A 23,062-nucleotide genomic window follows, 5' to 3' on the forward strand; every position below is an offset into this window, starting at 1 on the left:
ACACTTGCAGGTTGCAACCAATCCTAGCCAGACGACTACCGTTACTGGGCATTGCCAAAATGGAATCTTAATTTTCTCCTTTACTTGCCTTGAAAAGCCACACCATGGTGAAATATCCAATAACTTAATCTGAACGAGATGGGAATCACTCTTAGCCCTATCCAGTTTATAAATGGAAATCATCCAATCTTCTGGATGCAGATGTGTCTAATCCAGCAGCAATGGAATCAATGTCACCACACTCTGTTCATTGTACCCAATTTTAAGCAGGAAGAGCTAATACAATGCTAAATCTTGTTAGACAAGCTTTGTCAGAGAGGACTGCTCAACTCAATCATGGCCTGTTTACATGCAGCCAAGGATAAAGATCCCCTCTAGGTTCAACAAGATGAACAAATGCTTTATATGAGCTCAATGGTGAACATGTTCTGTGATGTCTAACTCAGGGCAGTGCTTGCATGCACACATGCGTCTTGTTTTCAATAGCTGTAATCAGAGTCTTGCATGGTGCTTAGACAATTATCCTCTCTTAGTCGAAGTGACGTCAAGTTACTTGAATGTTGCATAGATGTTAGTCACTTTCAAGTTAATTTCTCTTGGCACAAGTTTGTAGCTTCTGTAGTTGGGTGCTGTTTGGATTGACCTTCATCGCTATTAAACACATACGTGTTAGCCTCGTTCAGAAGCTGCAAGCTTAGGTGCTAGTATTAGTTTCTAGAAGTGTATTTTTTCATTGATAAATGCATGGACTACAGACACATTCTTTGGTTTTTCTTTTTCAGACTGTCTTTAGTTAGCCAAAATCACTGCAAGAGAGAAGTACAAAGCTCAACTTCACAAACTTTCTGAGTAGTGGTTCAGCCATTCAATGCCATGTGCCATGCTTATTTAAAGAGTGGTTCAGACATTCAGAGTCATGTGGGACAACCATTACTGGAGGCCTTTCTGCTTGCGGACCAGGACAATCTATAACCATGTGGCTTATACATTCTGCTGTCTGGCCAGGTATCCTCCACGACAAATCCTCTGCTAATTTCCACCCATTTCCTACAGCAGGTGACCAACCTGTCAGAACGTATCTGCTGTTTGTTGAAATCACATTTAGACCTACATGATTGTGCATGCTGCTCAGGCTCCCACAGCATTTCTGCAACCATGAAGCGCTGCTTTCGAGGCATATCTGCTCGCTCAGCTTCATCTGCAACTCTTGCAGCCATAACCAAAAACTCATCAATGCTAAGCACCTGCCTGCTACGCACTTCATCATCCTCTCCAATCACAATAGGAGAAAGCCATTCCATCTTTGGAACAATGTACCATCTGCTGTGATTATGAACAGTTGTGCAAGCAAACTTTTTAAAGTCACTGACACGAGTCCACCATCCAAACCAATGTTGAGGATTCAGCCTAGATTTCAAATCCCTGTCCATGTGATCCAATAATGTATTCTGTACCGGATGCATGTTGCAACCATGTTTCATCTTCCCCATTAGGCCCATCTGATACCACAGATCATATTCATAAAATAAAAAGCCTTTCAAAAGAGCTCTTGGTAAAACTCTCAAAACTTTCAATTCCTCAACTCCCATTTCTTGAACTTGTTCACTCTGAATTGTACATGAACTTTTTGTGGCCGCACAAACATTTTCAACTCCCATTTCTTGAGCTTGTTCACTCTGAATTGTACATGAGCTTTTTGTGATTGCACAAACATTTTTATCAGGTACCCCCCTCAGCTTTTCCACTGGTCTTGATGTTACAGGCAAATGGTCATGCAAGTGTAACTGTGTGCTTTCATCATAGACCGATGTGAGATCAAAGAGTCTGTTTAAAAGAGAAGCTGCATGTGGATTACTTGACAGCAATAGCTGATTAGCCAACCGCGCCTTCCGATCGTACAGAGTTTCACCAATGTGAGGCCCTAGAAAGCATCCAAGAAACTCATTTGTATGCCATGCATCGCTCATTGCACACGTAAGTGCTGCTTGCTGAAATTTCTGAGTAAAGAAGGTGCAGTCATCCACTCCCTGTGTGGTCTTCAAATTCTGTTGGACTACTGGTGAGCCTATTTGAAAGTCCTGGTTTTCACTTTTCCAGGTGGCAGAACGTGGTGTTTTCAATCCAAACATCTCCCAAGGCCCTGCATACAGTAGAAACTTCACAGAAACTTCCCAATGATGGACATTGATGTTCTCTGTATGCTCTCTGATATTCATGAATGCCTGCTCTCTTGTCTCTGGCCTATCCTTCAGTATATTCTGTTTCAGAAAATTCGAACTCCTTTGCATTAAAACATCTCCTTCAGAAGAGCTGACCTGCTCCGTTTCATTCTCTTGTTGAAAGAGAAAGTCAAACTCACCTACTGTCACAGTTAATCCCTTCCCTTCTTTGAGGCGTTGTTGCTTTTGATATAACTTCTGCTTCCTTTTACCAACCTTTGACAAGGCTTGTGCTGCAGTACTCTTCCCATTGGGTGAAATGCTGCCAAAGCCCTCAGCTTGCATGCTTATGTCACCAAGGTCTTGTACAGAATGTGGCACAGCACTGGCTGTAACCTCCTCAGAACAATTCTGATCCACAGAGCTATAAAATTTGATAAGCATGTCTCCCCCCAACTGTTCTACTTCCACTCTTGAAGCAATCTGAGATCTATTAACAGGATCTGGGGCGGTGCCATATGTTGGTGTGGATCCATCTGCTGACATTGACACTTCTTGGAATGGCCCACGAACCACATGCAGTACTTGCCGGGATATCATTATACGTTTTGCTTGTGCTACAGGGGAAAAGCGCAGGACAAATTCAACACAGGAAGCAAAGTGGTCCCCTGAGAGTCAATTATACATGTCAGCGATTCTGTACACCATTCAGCTTTACTGTTTGTGATAACCAGAACAAGAAATGCATGAAAGAGTTGAATTTCTCACGTGGGTTACACCCCATGCTCCTTACCAATCTATTCTTGTCTCTTAAACACTCTAAGCAGGCTGATTCTTCACATATGTTGAATCTAGGAATGTACAGATTTAGCAATAGATTTGTCACCACAAAACCATCATGGTATTCCGAATACCATTGGACAAAAATGTACACTTAATGACCACATCATTGTATTTCTAAATCAAGAGATCTGTTCATGACTTCTTGCCTCCGTACATTTGTACAGATGCTCTTTGATTTCCTTTTCAAATATACATTAGTAACTGCAGCCCATGTGCACACACATGCCGACACAATGAAACACATAGATATCTTTAAATATTGATAGAAATCACAATAAACCTTGCATGCCACTTGAGACTGCTCCAAAAGAATACTTACAACTAGATGAATTTAAGAACATGCCCAAATTGATCACATAAAAAAGTGCAATTTATAACCTCATGCCAGTCATCCACAAGATAGTAAACTATCAACTCCGTCCCACATAGTAGGGACTGGCTACTATGACATCCCCACTAATAGCATCAGTAGTGGGTGTAGGACTTTGTATAAATATATGCCCACACATACTTTTTTTTGTGACCCACACTTCTTTTTTGGTTGATTTTGTGACCCCCACACACATACAAAGATTCATAGAAACATCTCTGTACCGAGTTAGTGTCAAACCTCCAGAGATTTAGGGCAAACTTGGTCTGGCAATTAAGGGAAGGCCAATCAAACAATAGTCCACAATCTCTTCATCCGAGCTACAATGGTTTGTGCAGGAACAGTTTTGAAGTTATTTGATTTTACTCTCCTCAAAAAAAAACATAACATATAGACAGGATTATTACAACAAAAAGGGTAGTTGATAGGGCATGCACACCAAACAAAATAGTTGAACCAAGAGTTGAAGTGGCAACTTCACCTAACCTTCCACTGCTCTTTCTTGCTTCAAACCACTTCTTAACTTGGTCAACTTCAAGCATTGCAAGCCACTTTGCAGATTCTGACCAACTGCTGCTACTTCCTCCAAGCATAGTGCTACCAACTGTTGGCAGCTTCACAAAGGTACAAAGCAGCTAAGGAAACCATTTAGGATGCTAGCTCCTAACCATCCACATGCTCAAGCATTTGCCATGTGGCATAAAAAACAGAGGAAACAGATGATCCATTGAAATCTCAGACCCACTACTTTCATCCTGCCAAGTTAAGAACTTACAACAAACTCCCCTGATTTCTACACACACATCTCTTACCTCGTAAGAATCCATCAAAATTGCTGGACTCGCAATTACAAATCCAATATCCCGTACAAGCCTGCAAACGTTAGTTCAATGCTTTTATTTTTTCTAAATCAAGTACATTCATTCAAATATTTATTTTTTCATCTAAATAACAGAAGGTTACATTATCAGTAGTATAGTTCAATCAATAAGACAAACAGGCTTCCATTCCTATGTACTGAACAAATTGATAAGGAAAACGGGAGACATAATAAAATCATTCAGAACTACTTTCTCCAGAAACAGCAGCCAGCTCAATACTTCTGTTACATCTATATATATTTATTGATAATAATAGAAACTTCCATCGGCACGACAAATAATAAAGCATGTACTTGAGCAAGTTGAAAGTTATAATCCCAGGGAAAGTATGAAATCATCCACAAGAAAACATTTTCAAGGAACAGCATAGGTCATTGTCCTGTACTTCAGTGATTGGGCAATTGGCAGTGGCAGACAATCAGGGATTGTGCTAGGGACGACATTGTCAGATCACACTCCTGCGATCTTGACCCTGGATGTGGCCACTCATTCCCTAGCCTCCCGCTCTTGCAGGATTCCGAATTCCATCTATGATAGAGTTGAGATGCCTAGTCATATTACCAGCCTTTGGGACAGAGAGTGAGACATTTGTGGTGATATGGTGGAGCAGGTACATCTTTTTTTTTTTGGCGAAAATGGCGCATCGAGAAGTTTGTTTGTGTCCCCCTCTCTCTCTCTCTCTCTCTCTCTCTCTCTCTCTCTGTCCTAACATCTTTTTTTTTTCTGCGAAAATGGCGCATCGAGAAGTTTGTCGGTGTCCTCCTCTAGGTGTTATTTTTGCAAAAGAAAAGCTTTGTCTTATTTTTTTGAACCTAACTAATAGCTTATTAAAACACACACTTCATAAATAGATTACACAATGCTAGCATTACTCAATTGTCTCATGAGGTGCTCTTTTAATGACAGAATATTATACGAAGATAATTTTAAATGATTTTCTCGATGATATGATGTCTTAGATTGTTAAAATGTGATTGTGTAAAGACTTTGTTATAAATTTGATAGAATTTTATAAAGCTAGAAACAAGTGATTTTATACATTAATAACTATGATTGATGAACATTACATTTAATGAGTATGATTGATCAAAACACCCTCCTCTAGTGAAAATTCAACCCCTCCTAAAATTTTTTAAAAAAATTTACATACTTCACTTTTTGGAAAAACTGACCACATGGGCTTGTAGGCCACCATCGTTTCGATAAATTTGAGTATAAACACGACCATGTTCCGACACAATACGACAAAGTTATGACCCCTAGAAAAAATCACAAAAAAATCTTTTCTTTTTTGCGAAAGTGACGCCCACAAGAGGGCACGCCGCCCTCTCGTGGGCGTCACTTTTGCAAAAAAGAAAAGATTTTTTTGTGATTTTTTCTAGGGGCCATAACTTTGTCGTATTGGCACAGGTAGGAGGTTGAGTTGGAGCTTGGAGATGGCAGCAGGAGAGGTAGAGATCTAGAGCAACTCAAGGGCAGTAAAAGGCACGAATTAGGAGCCAGAGATAGGGTGACCAGGAAGCACGAGCACAAGGCTGAGCACCGAGGTAGTAGAGGCTGTGGAGAAGGCGTCTAGGCAACTGGAGAGATCAGCGTGGGAGCAAGGAGTTGGAGCTGTAGAATTAGATGTGTAGGACATCGAAGACAAGAGCGTGAAAGTGACACCGGTGAATGAGGGGACGCATATATAGGGCCAGGGGCCACCTAGATAGTCAAATTGGGTCGGCTCGACTCGATCAACCAACTGGTCGACTAGTTTGGCCAATCACGTGTCGACGAGTAATGGCCAATCTGATGGGTGACTAGCCCCCAGTCACAGCTACCCTTGGGCCCTCCAAAGCTTGACAATGAGCCCTTCAAAATGGTTGCAGAAAGAGCCTAATAAATGGGTAAAATCAGGGTGAATCTATCCTCACTCTAAGCAAGATGCACACAAATATGCTGTCAATAGGAGATGCACAAAATGCTACACACCCCCTCTCGACGCCTGGCTACTAGCAGAGGAACGAGGGAGCTAGGCGTGTCTGTAAGAAACCATATGAGAAATGTCGATGAAGAGCCTGATTGGTGAGAGATGGCACGTGGAGAGTCCCCGTCCGCCTCTGGAGATAAGTTGCACCCTAAGGTCATTAACAATAAGCAATACGGGACTCTAGAGGGCATAATACATAAAGAGGGAAGCTAGTGAAGAAGATCCGGTACACGTGAACCTGCAAAGGAGTAGTGGGAGAAGAGGATAATTGTCCCCTACTGAAGTTGCTACCCATGTTGTATCGGTTGAACCACTAGGGGGGAAGTAAAAGATGAAAATCCCAAGGAGAGACTATTAGGAGTCGGCAAGAGATGATTGGGCCTCACCAAAATTGAGGATAAAACACCACATCAATAAGGGTCGGAGTTCCTACAAAACTGTCGCAATTCTTGCCGTATAGGAGCAACCTATAAATCAGGATGGTTTGCTGCTAGTGTATCTTGCCTGGAGCATGAGAAGGGCTGGAACCACAGAGTGCTTGAAGAAGATGATCTACTACAAACCACTGAAAAGGAACGGATGAAGCGGCAATGCTGCAGACAAGGGCAACGAAAAAATCTTAGGAAGCCAGAACACTGGCTGAAGATGGAGCCTTTCAAAGATGATCAAGAGCTGAATCTCATAGCACCAGAAGCTGGAGAGAAAGAGCCAACAAACTCTCACCCTGGGCACATGATGCAAATTCTATCCAATTGTAGGTACTTCTCGTGGCTTGCAGATGATGTGGCAGCATAGCTCCGAACGGATGACAATGAGACGGACGTTTTCTGCCTGACAGTTCCAATTTGAGTGCATAAGCAGGTAAGGCTAGGCAGTCATCCGACAACCAATAAAATGGCTCCATCCCTCATCATGACGAGCTTGCCCACTTGCCTACCGAACCTTTACCTACTAGAACTCGTGTGCCCGTAACAAAATCTGATCCTTTATTTCCTCTCGGATTTGTAATTGATCGTGTGCCCCTAATTCTGATAGCCTCTGATAGGCAACATTCTAACGGAAGGCAATCAAGAAGGACTTTGTACCTAGGTTATCTGCCAAGAAACCTTGGATAAAGGCAACGGGTAAGACATGAGCCAGCCCGATGCGCCATGAAGGAAGGGGGGAGTGGCTCTTGATGAAGCGGTAAGCTATCGAAGGCTTGGGACACATAGCCCAAATTTTTTAAAAATATAAAAGCAAAGCCTCACCAATTGGAGATCTGAACATGGCTCGCAACTTGGAGCAGATCTGTAAAGGTGCTGACTAGGAAAAAGGGCTCAGAAAGTGTTGTGGACAGCTAAATGGTGTCGGAACCTAGGCAAGGATGTGTAGGGGCTGATGCCGACCATGAACCAGTGCATACATGGCTGTCGACCAGCAAAAATGGCTGAAATAGGAGCCGACAACTGTGCCGACCAGCAAGGAAGAGGCAGATCTGGATGCTGATCAGCACTAAGTCTTGGATTAGGGGCAAAAAGGGTACCAACCAACAAGAGTGCCAAGAATAGGGATAAAAGAGGTTGCCGACCAGTCAAGGAGGAAAGAGAATGCTGACCAGAACTTGGGAGAGCAGGGAGGCACTACCTACCAGGAACAAGGAGAGATGCCGACCTGTAATCAGGTCGGAATGTCGATTAGGAAGAGGAGAAGCAAATGCTAGTCCTGAGGTATGGGTTGCCCCCCCAGGGCCTGCCTCATTTGGGAGCCCTACAATGGGGGACATTGCCCATATAAATCTAACAAGTAACAAGTCAAGATCTCAAATAGGATCTTTGGGGCTGTTCTATCTTTCATCACGGCTGTTAATTCCATCTTTTCCAAAAATTTGGTGCATTTTCATGTGGTAGACCCCAAAATTTAGGAAAATCTTGTGCCATCTTCACAACCATCTATTCAGCATCACTCTTCTGACCACCACCTCTTCCCACTCTTCACTTTCAACCACAACTGACGTGATACTTCCTCCATGGAGGCACCAAAAAAGTCAATGCACGAAAATGAGAGCTTAGTCTGCCTTATGTAGCTACCCACATCCACTAATCATACTACTGCATGACAAAACACCATACAAAAGAAAACACTTTATTCTAGCTCATCATCTTTACACAAACTCAAGTAATAAGATTCCTCAAGGATATTCTCTCGTCAGGCATCCTCATGTTTGACCACTCATCATCTTTTACATGCAAGATTAGACATCACATTCCACCTTGCACTTTCAAGAAAGTCACTTTATACTGGAAATCCCAGCCAAATATCACTTCCTCAATCTCTGAATCCAAATCAAAGATCAGATACATGATTTATACAAATACATTCCAGATTCTAGTAAAAAAACACAGTGCAAGATACTCTTCACGCAAAATCCCCATCAGTACTACAAAACACCTTCAGGATAGGGGGGGCCATGGCTAGGGGCCAGTCACCCACCAGGTCCGCCATTACTGGCCGACCAGCACCCCTTTCTAGGCGGCCCTTGGCCCTATATATAGGCTCCCTCCTCATTCACCAGTGTCACTTCCAGGCTCCTGTCTTCAGCCCCTACACATCTGATTCTGCAGCTCCAACTCCCTGCTCCCAGGCTGATCTCTCCAGCTACCCACGTGCCTTCTCCACAACCTTTGTTGTCTCAATGCTCAGCCTAGTGCTCCTTCTGCCTGGTCACCCTGTCTCTAGCTTTCATTTGTGCCTTTTGCTGCCCCTAAGCTGCTCCAGATCTGCACATCTCCCTCTGCCATCTACATGCTCCAGTTCAGCCTCCCATGTGTGCCCAGGTTCACACCTATTCAGCTCCTGTTGCTGCCCTTGACTGCAGCACCTTAGTTCAGCCTGTATCTACTTCAGTTCAGCCTATTGACAGCTTCTCTCCCTCTCTTTCTGAGGTTGCATTCAGTTAGTTGCTGCCCCAATTTGTGGGCTGATTTACAGCAAACTTGTTCCAGGTATACGGTGTTCTTTGTGTCCATATTTTCTTCAGTTCTTCTTGCTTTTCTTCCGCTACATACTCTTGACATGGTATTAGAGCACCCGGTGCTTCTAGTTCTTCACTAACACTTAAGCAACCTTTGGACAGCAACACATGGTCGGCACCCTCTCTCTGTGCCTCTTTCTCTATTGGTCGACAGACACTTCCTCTGCGGGAAAGGGGGGGGAACTAAGGGGGAGGGAGGGGCTGGTCAGACCAGCCTCTGAAAGGGGATGTCGGCCAGTTTTGGCCGACACAGGATCGGCCAGTCAGCCAAACCAGGCTGACCATTGGCCACAGTCTGCCCCAGATTGGGGCAAATTGGGCCTTATATATAAGGCCATCTCCCTCTCCCTATTCCATCTTCGGTAGTCATCTCCTAGAGGTCCTTTCGTTGCTGTTCCTGTTGATCCTCCCTTGCTCCTTGAAGGTGACTGAGTTGCAACTAAACTTGCCGCTGTTGTTCCTTGTTTGTGGGCATCAAGTGTCTATTGTTTGCCTCCAGTTTGGTGGCTGTAATACTTTGTTGCATTCTCTTAGTTCTCTTTTGCTGTACATTTCTGAGTTTATTTCCAGCACTGTTATAGATCAGATTCATATGATTTGCTTGTTATATGTGCGTGATCTCTAACATTACTTGCAGGTGATGTGAAGTCATGGCTGGACTACTTTCAAGAATGCTCATCAACAACAGAACATTGAGTATAGTGTAGTGAGAGCTGCCTTCCTTGTGCGATTTGCTCAGGCAAGGAGTGCGAATGAGGTGTGGAAGGAGTTATGTAAAAAGCATTAGAAAGATAATCAGGATGTGGAACAATACCTAATAGAGTTTGGGAGATTGTAAGGTTTGTGGTGCGAGGCATTGATTCCTGAAGTACACCCATAGATGATCAAGAAAGACCGTTTTATTGCAGGTCTGGAGCCTACCATCCATATGAAGGTGGAGCTAAAGAATTTGGACAACTTTGATGAAGCAACCGAAGTTGCTTAACAGGAGTGGAAGGCCAAGCGTCTGAGGTAGCTGGGAATGCAAGAGGTGTTGAAGATCACGCCAGAAGAACAAACGTACATGTAGCAAAGGAATCGAATAACAATGCTATTGTGTTCGATGAAAGATCCATATCTGTGCATGGTGGTGTATCAGCTGGTTGGAGCACATGTGTAACCATATATGGCTGGTATATGTTTTGTTGGTTGCGTTGTTTGCATGATGCAGGCCTGCTTATATTTGTGACGTGTCACCCGTTGTGGATCCTTAGGACGGCCAACATAAGTCTTGAAAAGCAGTGTGGATCCTTTGGGATAGCCACCGTAAATCTTGAAAAAAGTAGTTTGGATTCTATGGGATGGCCATTAAGGATGATGGATGCATTTTTGGAAGCATAAAGTTTGAGGCCCACACAGTGCGTGTGGCTTAAGAGTTAGGAGTAATGCCCTTGGAACTAGAAAAAATTCTCAGGGAATCATGCCCCTAGAATTAGAAAAGTTCTAAACTTGGTGAAGTGGCTTTAAAAACATGAGAGGCAGTCCTTAAATTAAAAGGTATTGATGAATTTCAGAAAATAAGGGGTTTTGTAAGAGGTCTAAAGGACACCTATAAAGTCGAGGTGAGAAGAAATTCTCCCAAGACTTTTGAAGAGGCAATTAAATTTGCCCAAATTTATGATGACACTACAGGGAAATCTAAAATAGAAACGGGGGGAAAAACTAGTTTTCAACCAAGGTTCCCTAAATTTTCTGGTTTTAAAAGAAAAGTACCCTTTAAACAGGGAACTTTACCAGAAATACCCAAGAAAATCCAATTTCAGAGGTATCCACTTCTAAAAAAAGAGGATTATGAAAAGGCCAAGCAAGAAAAGCTGTGTTTTCAATGTATGTCAAAGGATCATTCTGCTTGGAACTGCCCTAAAAATCAAAAGGCAGGAACTAAAGCCCCGAGTAAACCTCAACATAAGCAAGTTCATGCGGTGCAAGTGTTGCCGCTTAAAAGTACTAAAAAGTACACTGAGGTAGAGGTCTACCACGAGGATAGCTCCCATTTGTGTTGTGTATCATCAACAATGTGGCAGCCCACTTTTGGTCCTCATGATTTAATGAGGATGCATGGAAACATCAAGGGGGAAAAAGTAAGGATAATGGTCGATGACTGTGCAACACATAATTTCTTGAACTATTCATTAGTTAAGAAATTGAAGTTGCCTGAGAGCCCAAGTGCCCACAAATATGTGGTCTCTATCGCAAAAGGGCAGTGATAAAAAAGTATGGGATACTATGATTCATGGTATAGAGGTGGATATTCAAGGGTATAAAGAAAATTTAGATTTCCAAATTATGCACCTGGATAGGACTGATGTCGTCCAAGGCCGGGAATGGCTATATGGGCTTGGTAATACTCTTCAAAGGAGTTATTCTAATAACTCAATCACTTTTGAGAAGTATGGTAGAGTCTTCTAAATCCAAGGTGAACACAGTGTACCAAACTCTCCACTTATTTGTTCAATGGAGTTGGAAAGCATTCTACAACAACTTGAAGAATATGAGGTATATTTATGTGAACTTATTGGTGATAATTTTGATGCTCGATTTGAAAAAGATGAAATTTTATTAAGTAATATTGAAAAGCTTAAAGTAGCTTTTGATGATTTACTGAATGAATTTAAAGATGCTTTTCCGTCTGACCTGCCTGATAAATTGCCACCAGTGAGAGAGGTAGATCATAAAATAGAAATAATTCCAGGATCTACTCCTATATGCAAACCCTCATATAGACTTAGTCAAACCGAACAAAATGAAGTTGAAAGACAACTAACTGAATACCTTAGGAAAGGCCAAATTCAACCCAGTAACTCACCTTGGTCTTCACCAGTTTTACTGGTAAGGAAAAAAGATGGATCTATGCGTTTATGCATAGATTACCGAGCATTAAACAAAATCACCATAAAGAATAAATTTCCTATGCCTCGTATTGATGAGCTCTTTGATCAGCTTCAACCATTTGGACTAACCAATGCTCCAGCAACTTTCATGACACTTATGAATAGTGTCTTAAGGCCATATTTAGGAAAATATGATGTTGTATTTTTAGATGATATCCTTATCTATAGTAAACCGAAGAAAAAGCATATTGAACATTTACGTAAAGTGTTTCAATTGCTTCGAAGTCACTCTCTTTTTGCAAATGAATCCAAGTGTGAATTTTTTGCAAAAGAAGTGAAATACCTGGGACATTATTTCCCAAGAAGGAATTCGTATGGACCCAAAAAAAGTAAGGGCTATTTTAGAATGGCCACATCCAACTAATTTGGAAGAATTGCAGATATTCTTAGGATTATCTGGATTCTACAGGAAGTTCATCCAAAACTATGCTAACCGGATTTCTGGATTAAACCACTTGGGCCGGGTCCCACTAATTTCTCTATGGATTTCCTGGAATTTAAACCACTTGGGTCCAGTGCCCCTTTTACATTTTCCGGATTTCTCGAATCAAACCTCTTGGGTCCGGTACCCCTTTTCTTATTCTCTGGATTTCCAGGAATTTAAACCACTTGGGTCCAGTGCCCCACTTCTTGGAATCCTCCAAGTTATTTTTGACTTTTACCAGGTCACCAGCACATTAAATAGTGCTTCTTGGGAATCCTCCCCTTTTTATACTTAGAATCCTCTAAGTCTTTCGGAATCCTCCGAGCTCTTTGACTTTAATTAAATCATTAATTAAAAGTCAATGTAACTTTGACCATTAAAAATATCCTTTGACTGAAGTCAAACTTGGTCAATGCTTTATTAATCTTGGGATATCAATAAATGGTGACAGCAGCTCTGTCAGGATGTGAAACCTACACTGGTCAACATAATCGCCGAACTGTTGACCAATGGCTCGCCAAAATGCGCATGTATTTTGACACTGTTGACCTCACGGAAGGCAAAAAGATCGCCTTGGCAGCCTCCCTCCTGAAGGATACAGCATTTCTATGGTGGCAAAGACGCTTAAAGGACGGAAAAAGTGTGTTAACTTGGGAACGTTTTGAACACGTGCTCCGTAAGCAGTTTGTACCTGCCAATGCGGACTTCCAAGCACGATCAAAACTTCGACAGTTGGAGCAAACGGGTTCCCTGTCTTCTTATATCTCTCAGTTCACCACATTGGTGCTAGAGATTGATGGTTTAACTGAGGATGATCGCCTTCATGCCTTCATCTCAGGCCTACAACCCTCGTTACGCATTGATGTTCTTAAAGCCAATATCACCACCACAGATGGCGCTATTGCTTACGCAGAGCGCATTACAGATTTCCTCAACACAGGGAAGCAGAGTGCTACTCGCACACAGAACTCTCCTATGGCCAAAGGTGCTCGCCCTCAAGATAACACCAGGTTTTGCAAAAACTTCGGTAATCAAGGTCAGCGACAGTCTCAAGATCCCCAGAAGCCTCAGAAATCATTTGCTGGATTCCAACAGAAGCACTCCCCCAAGGATCGTGTTTCTTCTTCTTCACAAAGTCATTACCGACAGCCCCAACATAAAGGTGCGGCCACTGACAAGAAGAACAACTCCAGCTCAAAAGGACTTTGTACCATCTGTACAGGCGACCATAGATGGTTCGATTGTCCCAAGCGACCAAAGCAAAATTCTAATATGGAACCTAGCACTTCCCCAAAAGAAGATGCTACCTCAGCACAAGACAAGAAAGGCAAAGCTGTTCGAATGGCGAATACCATCCACCTGAGCCTTGCCAGCAACCCCGAACCTTCCCTGGCCACTCAAGTACTTTGTGTTCAAGGATCGATTCGTGGAACAACGGTCACCATCCTCATCGACAGTGGCTGTTCTCATAATTTCCTAGCCAAATCTGTGGTCGATAAACTTCGGTTGACCACCAGTCCTAGCCTCATGGACTATCAGATTGAACTCGCAAATGGAACAACTTTCTTGTGCAACACCAGGATCAAAAACTTGTCTTTTCGCATCCAACATTATACGGACAAGTTAACCTTCGACATTATGCCTCTTTCTCGGTACGATGTCATACTCGGACAACAATGGCTCTACGACTATGATCCATCAATCAGTTTTCGCAGCCATACTATCCAGTTTGTCCACCAGGGAAAACTTATTGAGCTAACTGGTTCTAGGGACTCTCCTTCAACCCCAGTTGCCTCTGCCCTACAAGTAAAGAAGTGGGTTCGTAAACGCCAAGCAAAGACTTCACTTCTGTTGGTTACGGCAGTCGAGGAGACACCAACAAAGGATCCTCCTGAATACCTCAACCAACCTTTTTTCCAGCCTTACCTGGATCTTTTTCCACAGGAATTGCCAAAGCAGTTACCACCTCGACGACCAGTGGATCACCCAATCGAACTTATTCCCGGCAGTAATCCACCGTCGAAGCCTCCTTATCGGGTTTCTTACACTCAAAATGAAGAAATCCAAAGACAGGTCACTGAACTACTCGACAAAGGTCACATTCGGCCCAGTCGCAGCCCTTTCAGATCTCCTGTATTACTTGTGGAAAAAAAGAACAAGTCTATGCGCCTCTGCATCGACTACCGAGCCCTCAACAAGCTCACTATCAAAAACAAGTATCCATTGCCTCGCATTGATGACCTCTTCGATCAACTTCTACATGCAACACACTTCTCCAAGATCGATCTTCGTTCAGGTTATCATCAAATTCGTATACGAGAAGGAGATGAATACAAGACAGCTTTTCGAACAAAGTATGGACACTATGAATGTTTGGTCATGCCTTTTGGGTTAAACAATGCCCCGGCCACATTCATGACATTAATGAACGACATCTTCGGGCCTTTCCTCGATAAGTTCGTCATCGTTTACCTCGATGACATCCTCGTTTTCAGCAGATCCCTACATGAGCACAAACAACATCTTCACCAAGTTTTTGAAGTTCTCCGTGCAAATTCTCTCTACATCAACATTGAGAAGAGTGAGTTCTTCAAGATCCAACTCGAATATTTGGGACATGTTATTTCAGCTCAAGGTATCTCTGTGGATCCCAAGAAGGTCGAGGTAATCCGAAACTGGCCTACTCCTAAGAATGTTCATGATGTCCGCTCTTTTCTCGGATTGGCAAACTTCTACCATACAAAGGTCTATCAGTTTTCCGAAATCGCAGCTCCTATGTCCGAATTATTGAAAAGCACAGCAATTTTTCAGTGGCTTCCCGAAACAGAGAGCAGTCTTGATGCAAGAAGGCAGAGTTATTGCTTTTGACAGCCATAAACATTCTGATATCCAAACCCGATATCCGGTTTATGATAAGGAGTTTCTTGCTGTTGTACATGCTTATCGCTCTTGGAAACATTATCTCATGGGTGCCGACTCTGTGGTCAAAACAGACCACCACTCTCTCAAGTATATCTTTACTCAGCCAGTCATGAATGCTCGACAAGCACGCTGGGTTGAGTTTCTGGCCAACTTTCACATGACCATTGAGTACATACCAGGACTACGCAATGTAGTTGCAGATGCTCTCAGCAGGTTACCTCTAGCATCAGCCATGGTAATCTCTACATTATCTGTGGATGTTCCGAACTCATTCAAAGGAAAGTATTTCAATGATAAAGACTTCGGCACCGCAGTACAGGTTCTTTCCAAAGATCAACCTTCGACTTCCGAACAAAAGATTTTCTCATCTTATTCTTATACGGACGACCTTCTATATTATCAAGATCGCGTCTGTGTACCACATGACAAGGATGTTCGACGTCTTTTGTTAAAAGAGCATCATGTAGTTCCTTATGCTGCCCATCCAGGCATCAATAAGACTTATCGGTTACTCAGTGCAACATACTACTGGCCTCAGATGAAAAGAGATGTCATCAACATGGTTACATCTTGCTTATCATGTCAACAAATGAAAGCAAGTCGACGACTTCCAACAGGACTTCTTCAGCCTCTTCCAGTTCCAACTGAAAGGTGGGAAAGTATTTCCATGGATTTCATTACAACACTACCACGATCCTCCAGAGGTAACACTCAGATTATGGTAATTGTTGATCACTTGTCCAAAATGGCACACTTTGTTGCTTGCAAAAGCAGTGCACAGGCCCCGGACATAGCCAAACTCTTTATACAACACATTTTCCGACACCATGGATTACCCAAGAATATCATATCCGACAGAGATCCTAAGTTTACCAGTCACTTTTGGATTTCACTGTTCGAATCTTTGGGTACTACTCTACTGTTCAGTTCAGCCTATCACCCAGAATCAGATGGACAGACTGAAAGAGTCAACCAAGTTCTGGAAGAAATGCTTCGACATTATGTTCAGTCACGCCTCGCAGCCTGGGAAGAGTATCTACCACTCCTTGAGTTTGCTTATAATAACTCTTTCCATAGTGCCATCAGCATGACTCCGTTCCAAGCAGCTTATGGACACACTCCGATTGTACCAACAAATTTTGTACTTCAACATCGAGTGGCCCTAGCTGATCAACTGGTTCAAGAAATGCAAGACATTCTACTGCAAGTCAGGGATCATATGCGAAAAGCGCAAGAGCGGTATCAACAGTCTGCCAACAAACATAGACGTCACCTGGAATTTAACACTGGTGACATGGTGCTATTATTTGTAGCCCCACATCGCTATAAGACGGTTAAGTCTGTGTTTCCTAAGTTGCGACCCAGATACTATCCTAAGTTGCGACCCAGATACTATGGACCTTTCCGGATCGTCAAGAAAAATTCACCTTTAAGTTATAAATTGGAATTACCACCATCATGGGGTAAAATCCATCCAAAATTTCATATTTTTTGGCTAAAGACGTACATTCCAGGCGATGAAGCAGTTCCTCCTGCAGGTGATTATGTCCCAGAAATTGAAGACGATTATGTTCTCCTTATTCCTGAGCGTATTCTGGACCATCGACAGCGAGAGACTCGACATCGACTTATCACGGAATTCCTTGTTCTTTGGCGAGATCTGGACGACTCCGACGCTACTTGGCAGTCTGATGAAGACTTACAGCAGTACCCTGATCTGTTACAGCAGTATTTTCAGAATCTACCATGATATTTTCTACATCGGTTCATTATCTCCACCAGGGTCTTCTTTTGAGTGGGAGGGGATGTCACGATCTATGACTTATTCCTTTCTCTTTCTAGACTTATGGATGGTTTAATGAATGGACACTTGTGGAAGGGTATGACCTTTCGACGGGACACTTGCCCTTTCGACGGGACACTTCCTAATGAGGCACAACCCTTCACAAGAGACATTCTAATGAAGAGACATTCCTATTGTAATGTACCCTCTCATCAAGGGTCACACCCTTCACGAGGGGTACACACCTCTTCATGCACATACCCTTTGGAGTACACACCTTTTCATGTGTGACTCTTCACTCTCTATATAAGAGAGGCCAAATTGTATGGATGACAATCACATCCACCCTACAGACATTCAAGCAATATCATTATTCCTTTGCTCTCTGCTATCTCAGTCTCTTTTCTGTTCCTTAGCACAGTTCTAAATATAGTAAATCTAGGATTTCTTACACTACCCCCTCTGAAGATCTGGACAGTGTCTCCTCAACCTCTTGGATGGCTATTCTGGCAATAGGGCGGCAATTTCTTGAACCCTCTTTGCAGCTTATATCACTACCATATGTCAATATAACCCTGCCACATTCCTCTTCTTGAGGTCGCCCTGATTCTCACACTGTCAGCAACCAAAATTCAGCAGCAAAACTCACTTTTTAGAAGTCGCCTACCTTTCGGACACATTCCCGACATAGAAAACGCTTCTTTATGAAATCGCTCTGCTCATACCAGCTTCCAGACATCAGATTCAGCCATATAGGAAATCACCCAGCCTCTCTGCACCCAGGAGCATCAAAAAACTACCCTTTCTCACAATGAATTTGAAGCCTCTGCCTGAAACACATTGCCCACCACTCTCCCTCAGAGAAAACAGCAGCACATTCTCAAAACTCACCCTCCAGATATCGGTCGACCTCCAGGCAAGCTCCACAGCTCTAGCATAGCATCCACAGCCTCCCAGCAATAGGGCGGCTCCTCTTCTGCCTCTCTCCTCCTCTGGAATGGTCTCCCACAGCCACTGGAATGACCCCCCAAGCTCCAAAAAGCCCACATCCTCATCTGCATGCTTCCTATGCATGTGGAAATGACACATATGCCCACTGTGTGGCTCCTTCTGACACCTCAACACTAGTGTTAAACCACTCTTTTAAAAAACACACTCCCACACCACCAAGGCTCAATTAATACATTAGGAACTCACATTCACATTTTTGAGCAGGGTATAGTCTCAAAGCTTCAACAACTACTGTCACACTGAACTTTGGTCACACATGCCTCACAATTTGTACAGGATTCACACAACAATTGCAGGATTCACACAACAATTGCTGGTGAAATACGAGGTTGCAACCTGGTGTGGTAGGGGAGGCAGTCAGTTTTGGCCAACCCCTGGCAGGGCAGTCTCCCCACACTCCATTAGCATACACTGAAGTGCTGCATTGCCCACACAGAGGCTCGCACAAGAGGAGCCACATCTGTTAGAGATTTTCCTGTATGCTCTCCGAAACTTGAGCTTGCTAATCTTTATTATGAGCTAGTGTTCAACAAGCAAACCTGCACACTTCCACAAAGTACATTCAACCCTAAGGATTTTCTCATCACTTGAGTGAGTCCACTATGAGCAGTACATTGCCATGGCATTGTCCATGGATGCATCCATACAGCCTTAGCACGCAGTGGGACTGCACAGGCCAAGAAGCAGTTCAATTTGTAATGCACCAAACTAGCAAATGAATCTTGCCTTCCTGTGTGCGATACATGTGAATGTTGTATGCTTCTGCTTGTCAGTAGCTTTCCAAATGTGTTCATGTAACAATGTCTCCAGTCAAAATATTGTGGTTTCTTGGAGATTGCCAACCGACCAGGGTAGCAAGTAAGACTATGTAGATAACAAGGGCTAGTTCAGGGGTGCAGAGGCCATGTTTCCAAAGCACTCAGTACCTTTCCATCATCCTCTGAAAATTACTGTAAGCAAGATGCAGGGAAGGTGATAATGGAGGATCTTGCATGCTGGAACATGACAATTTGTAATGCAGCTAATTCCTTTAAAACGATTGCAGTGTCAGGTTTGAAGGTTAGTCTCAAGCAATAATAGCCACAACCGATGTGTTGTTGATTGGAGAGGGGTGTTCCAGTTTGCTCTAGATTCACCAACTGAAGTAAGAAGATGATTGAACAATCCAGGATTTTCAAGGAAGAGTATCTTTGTAGGGTATTGAACAACTGAACCGTCCGGCGAAATCAAAAGGCGAATTGCAAGAGAAAACTTGGAATTAGCTCTTTGTAAGATGTTAATTAAGACACTTGCTGTTTAGGATTTTTCCAGGCGGTTATACTAACTATCACGGCGTATTATTAGAATGTAAAGACCCGCAAGGAGCCCACAGAAAAAGATGAGTGCATCTCCGTATCTTACCTCTAAACTCCTAGAAGTTTCAGCAGTCGATGAGACAACCAATTATTTGTACTACAGCAATTGGATGTAAGGCATAGGCGTACTTGTGAGGGAGCTGCTTCAAAAACTTCCATCGGTCGGCACAGTCCTCCGAAGCTTTCGCAGTGGGGGTGGGCTGGGCTAAGTGATTCCGTAAGCCTCCCGGTGCATCGCTTTCACCGTTCATCTCTCGGTTTCGCTCTCCCTGTTCAGCGCGTGGCATGGTGGCACATCTCTTGGAGCTGTCAGGTGCCAAAATCAGGCTCGCGAACTCGTTTTCAGCACCAAAACCTACCGTCGTACGTGTAGTCTTTACAGACCCTCGTCGGAGGGTGCCACAATGACTGCAGCCCAAAGGTAAAACAGCCATGAAAATATTGCAATATTTTTCACACTAATCTTGGAAATCTTGATCCTCGCGTCTGCAGATCTAAGCAGGGGAAGTGCTAAAATCTGAAACAGAAACATACGCAGAAAAAAGCTGGAAAGAACAGCTAGGACGCCTGCGGATGGATGATGCATCATGTAACATAGAACTCAATGCATTTTTGGCCAAGCGCAGCACACCTACTAGTTTGGCCACCAACAGCAGGTTGGGAAACAAGTTTTGACACTAATGAGCACTTAAAGAAACTAATCTTGGTGTTACAAAGAAATCGCACAAACTCCCACCCGTGGCAGGTTTTGGACAATCACCAAGCGGGTGTCACAAAGCTTCACCCTCATGATGTTTAGTGATCTTTATGTGTTTATGCACACAAGGCAAACAACTAGTATGTCATGACCAACCAATCAGACCTTTTTTTTTAATGCATCTTGTGGAGTTTTTACTTGGCCAGCACTAGGACGATTTTCAGAAATCTCAAATCTTAGGCAGCCAAGTGGCTTCAAATGAACCGTGAGATGGTTTGCCTAATATGGCAGTGGTAGCTATAAAAATGTAGGAAGCCTTTAATAGGAGGGGATCTATTCTTATAATTTTTTGCGAGAGAACAAGACATAAGCAACCAATCACGAATGGCGAGCACTATATTCACGCGAGGGGCTGCGGTTTCTAGCGAGGGACCTTTGAATTTTCACGTTGATTCTTAACCTTGTGGTTGAATCGGCTCTAGGTGCAAATTGTAGCTGGGACAAGGAAGGGGAAGATGGGAATTGAAAGCGATTGATCACGCACGCCTTTGTTTGGTTGAGACAGATCGAAGACATCAGGGACCAGGAGAAGCATTGGGTGCGAGGAAAGAGAGAGAATTCGACCTGTATGTCCGGGAGGGAAGATGGGCTGCGAGCGTTTTCTGGGCACATCATGTTTCAAGTGAAGTGGAACTTGTGAATGGTAGTGATTGAGAAAGAGGCAGTGATTTTGAGACTGAGAGCTCGTGAATTGGCTATTGTGGGTGCGAGACATTGAGCAGAAGCGAAAGGAAGGAACCCATCACCTGTTTGAATTCCTCGCAACCATGAACATATTCAAGAAGAAGACGACTGCTAAAGGCCCGTTTCACAGATTCAAGCTCTTATCGCTCTTTGGGTTTTCTTGGATTGTTTTAATTAGACCCTTGTACTGCACGAAGCAACTTTCTGCAGCAACATCTCATCATCTTCTCGTTCATGAATTTTGCTTTTATCTGCTAAACAAGTCCGCACTCTGCATCTCTAATTTAGTTTGAATAAAATCGCACCTTCAATCAAACCGAGTACCAAGCATGGTGATGTATGTCCTGGTTTAGAAGCGGCCTTATTGATGTCCTTAAGTGCTTTTGCCTTCTAGCATGGGAATGCACTCTAAGCGACTTGGTCATGCGTGAAGGTGTGATTGCTAATCGGAGTGTTGTTAGAACTGAGTTCAATCTTACGTACAAGTCACAAAAGTAATGGACTCTCAATCATAGCGTCAAATGTTCTCTTGTTACTTGGCCAATACTAGGACGATTTTTAGAAATCTCAAAGCCTTGGCAGCCAAGTGGCTTCAAATGAGCCGTGAGATGGTTTGCCTAATATGGCAGTGGTAGCTATAAAAATGTAGGAAGCCTTTAATAGGAGGGGATCTATTCTTATAATTTGCATAGGAAGCCTTTAATACGAGGGGAGCTATTCTTATAATTTTCAAGTAGGAGCTATTAATACGAGATGCTCTATTCTTATTGCATCATGTTGCAAATAAAAAGACAACTCCAGATTCGATCTGCTCAAACTTTCATGTGCTCCTATCAAATCCTAGGTACACCTCCCTTCTTCTCCCAACAGAGTATTCCTAGCTCCAAGTTTGTCATGCGATTGAAAAAGTGAGTTTGTGTGCCTGTCGATGATGAAGAGGTGTTTAAACATTTTCTATGTGACGGCGCTGCTTTTGGGCTAGCAATAGTATCTCCCCCTCTCTCTCTCTGATCTTGACGCTGATTCTTACATTCTCCTCTTCTTATTCAAGCTAGGATCTTGATGCCGATTCTGCATTGTCTAACACACGACCGTTGCACCTACGCCACCTATTCAAACTTTTCGCCCTCTTCAGAAGTAGCCCACATTGATCTCTTCTTTACGGTAGACATCCACTTGTTGTTGCATCACATGATCATCACCATCACCATCATTGTTGATTGAGATGTCGTTCACTTCCCAACCGCTTGCATATTGTAGATCGTCATTTGGCCATGTTGCTCTAGGTCACAGTTGTGCTCGTTTAAGGTGACACATTCTAAACACTCATGCTTGCCTAGTGCTCATTGCCCTCTCAAGCTCATTTGCGCCATCTCTCCCAACGGTTGCTTTTTTCTCCATGAAGCTTTTTTTAATGTGTTGTTTGCTAATTGCCAGATCGCCTAATTGTGAGAGCGACCTGACCTTGTGTACCTACACAGGTTCTGCGCAAGCTTCCTTTTGCACTCCTATCCCCACAACATCTCGATTGGTTCCCAGTGCGGATGACCTAATATATAATTCCGATCGCTTACCTATGGGTGCAACGTACTCAAAGTTTGAAGATAGCTTGCATGCTCCTTGCATGCTCATATTGTTATCATGGACCTGCTCTCTTCATCAACATATGGACAATGTTGCTGCTCATCAATAAGCTTGAAGACATCATCGTCTTGGAGCCGCCTACTGTTGTAGAAGCATCCTAATGCCATGTTTGGAGGTAGTTTTTTCTCTTGCTGTAATTTTGGACAAAACTCGACCAATTGTGCTAATGCAGTCTCGATTTTATTAGTTTCGAATCACATTTGGAGAGTGTTGAACTAGTCGATTATGACAGCCCTAAGCATCGCTTCATTTACTAGCGTCCACCTTTAGAAATGGGACACGATACTTTCAAAAAAATCTACTGTCCACTTTGA

General features: G+C 43.1%; 1 protein-coding gene across 1 annotated transcript; it reads right to left on the bottom strand.

Annotated features, from left to right (window-relative positions):
• Positions 1 to 904: 904 nt before the first annotated feature.
• Positions 905 to 20,232, bottom strand: LOC147897757 (uncharacterized). Its single transcript, XM_087380850.1, has 7 exons — positions 20,198 to 20,232; positions 19,793 to 20,071; positions 4,185 to 4,245; positions 3,854 to 3,986; positions 2,295 to 2,827; positions 2,058 to 2,234; positions 905 to 1,988 (listed from the first exon to the last, which is right to left on the bottom strand). The coding sequence occupies exons 2-7, from the start codon at positions 19,948 to 19,950 to the stop codon at positions 915 to 917; spliced, it is 2,136 nt and encodes a 711-aa protein (XP_087236976.1). The 5' UTR covers positions 19,951 to 20,071; positions 20,198 to 20,232; the 3' UTR covers positions 905 to 914.
• Between the last annotated feature and the right edge of the window lie 2,830 nt (positions 20,233 to 23,062).

This window comes from Dipteris shenzhenensis, chromosome 10 (genome assembly GCF_047967505.1).
Source record: "Dipteris shenzhenensis isolate YYH24624 ecotype China chromosome 10, Dip_SZ_1.0, whole genome shotgun sequence".
Taxonomy (NCBI): domain Eukaryota; kingdom Viridiplantae; phylum Streptophyta; class Polypodiopsida; order Gleicheniales; family Dipteridaceae; genus Dipteris; species Dipteris shenzhenensis.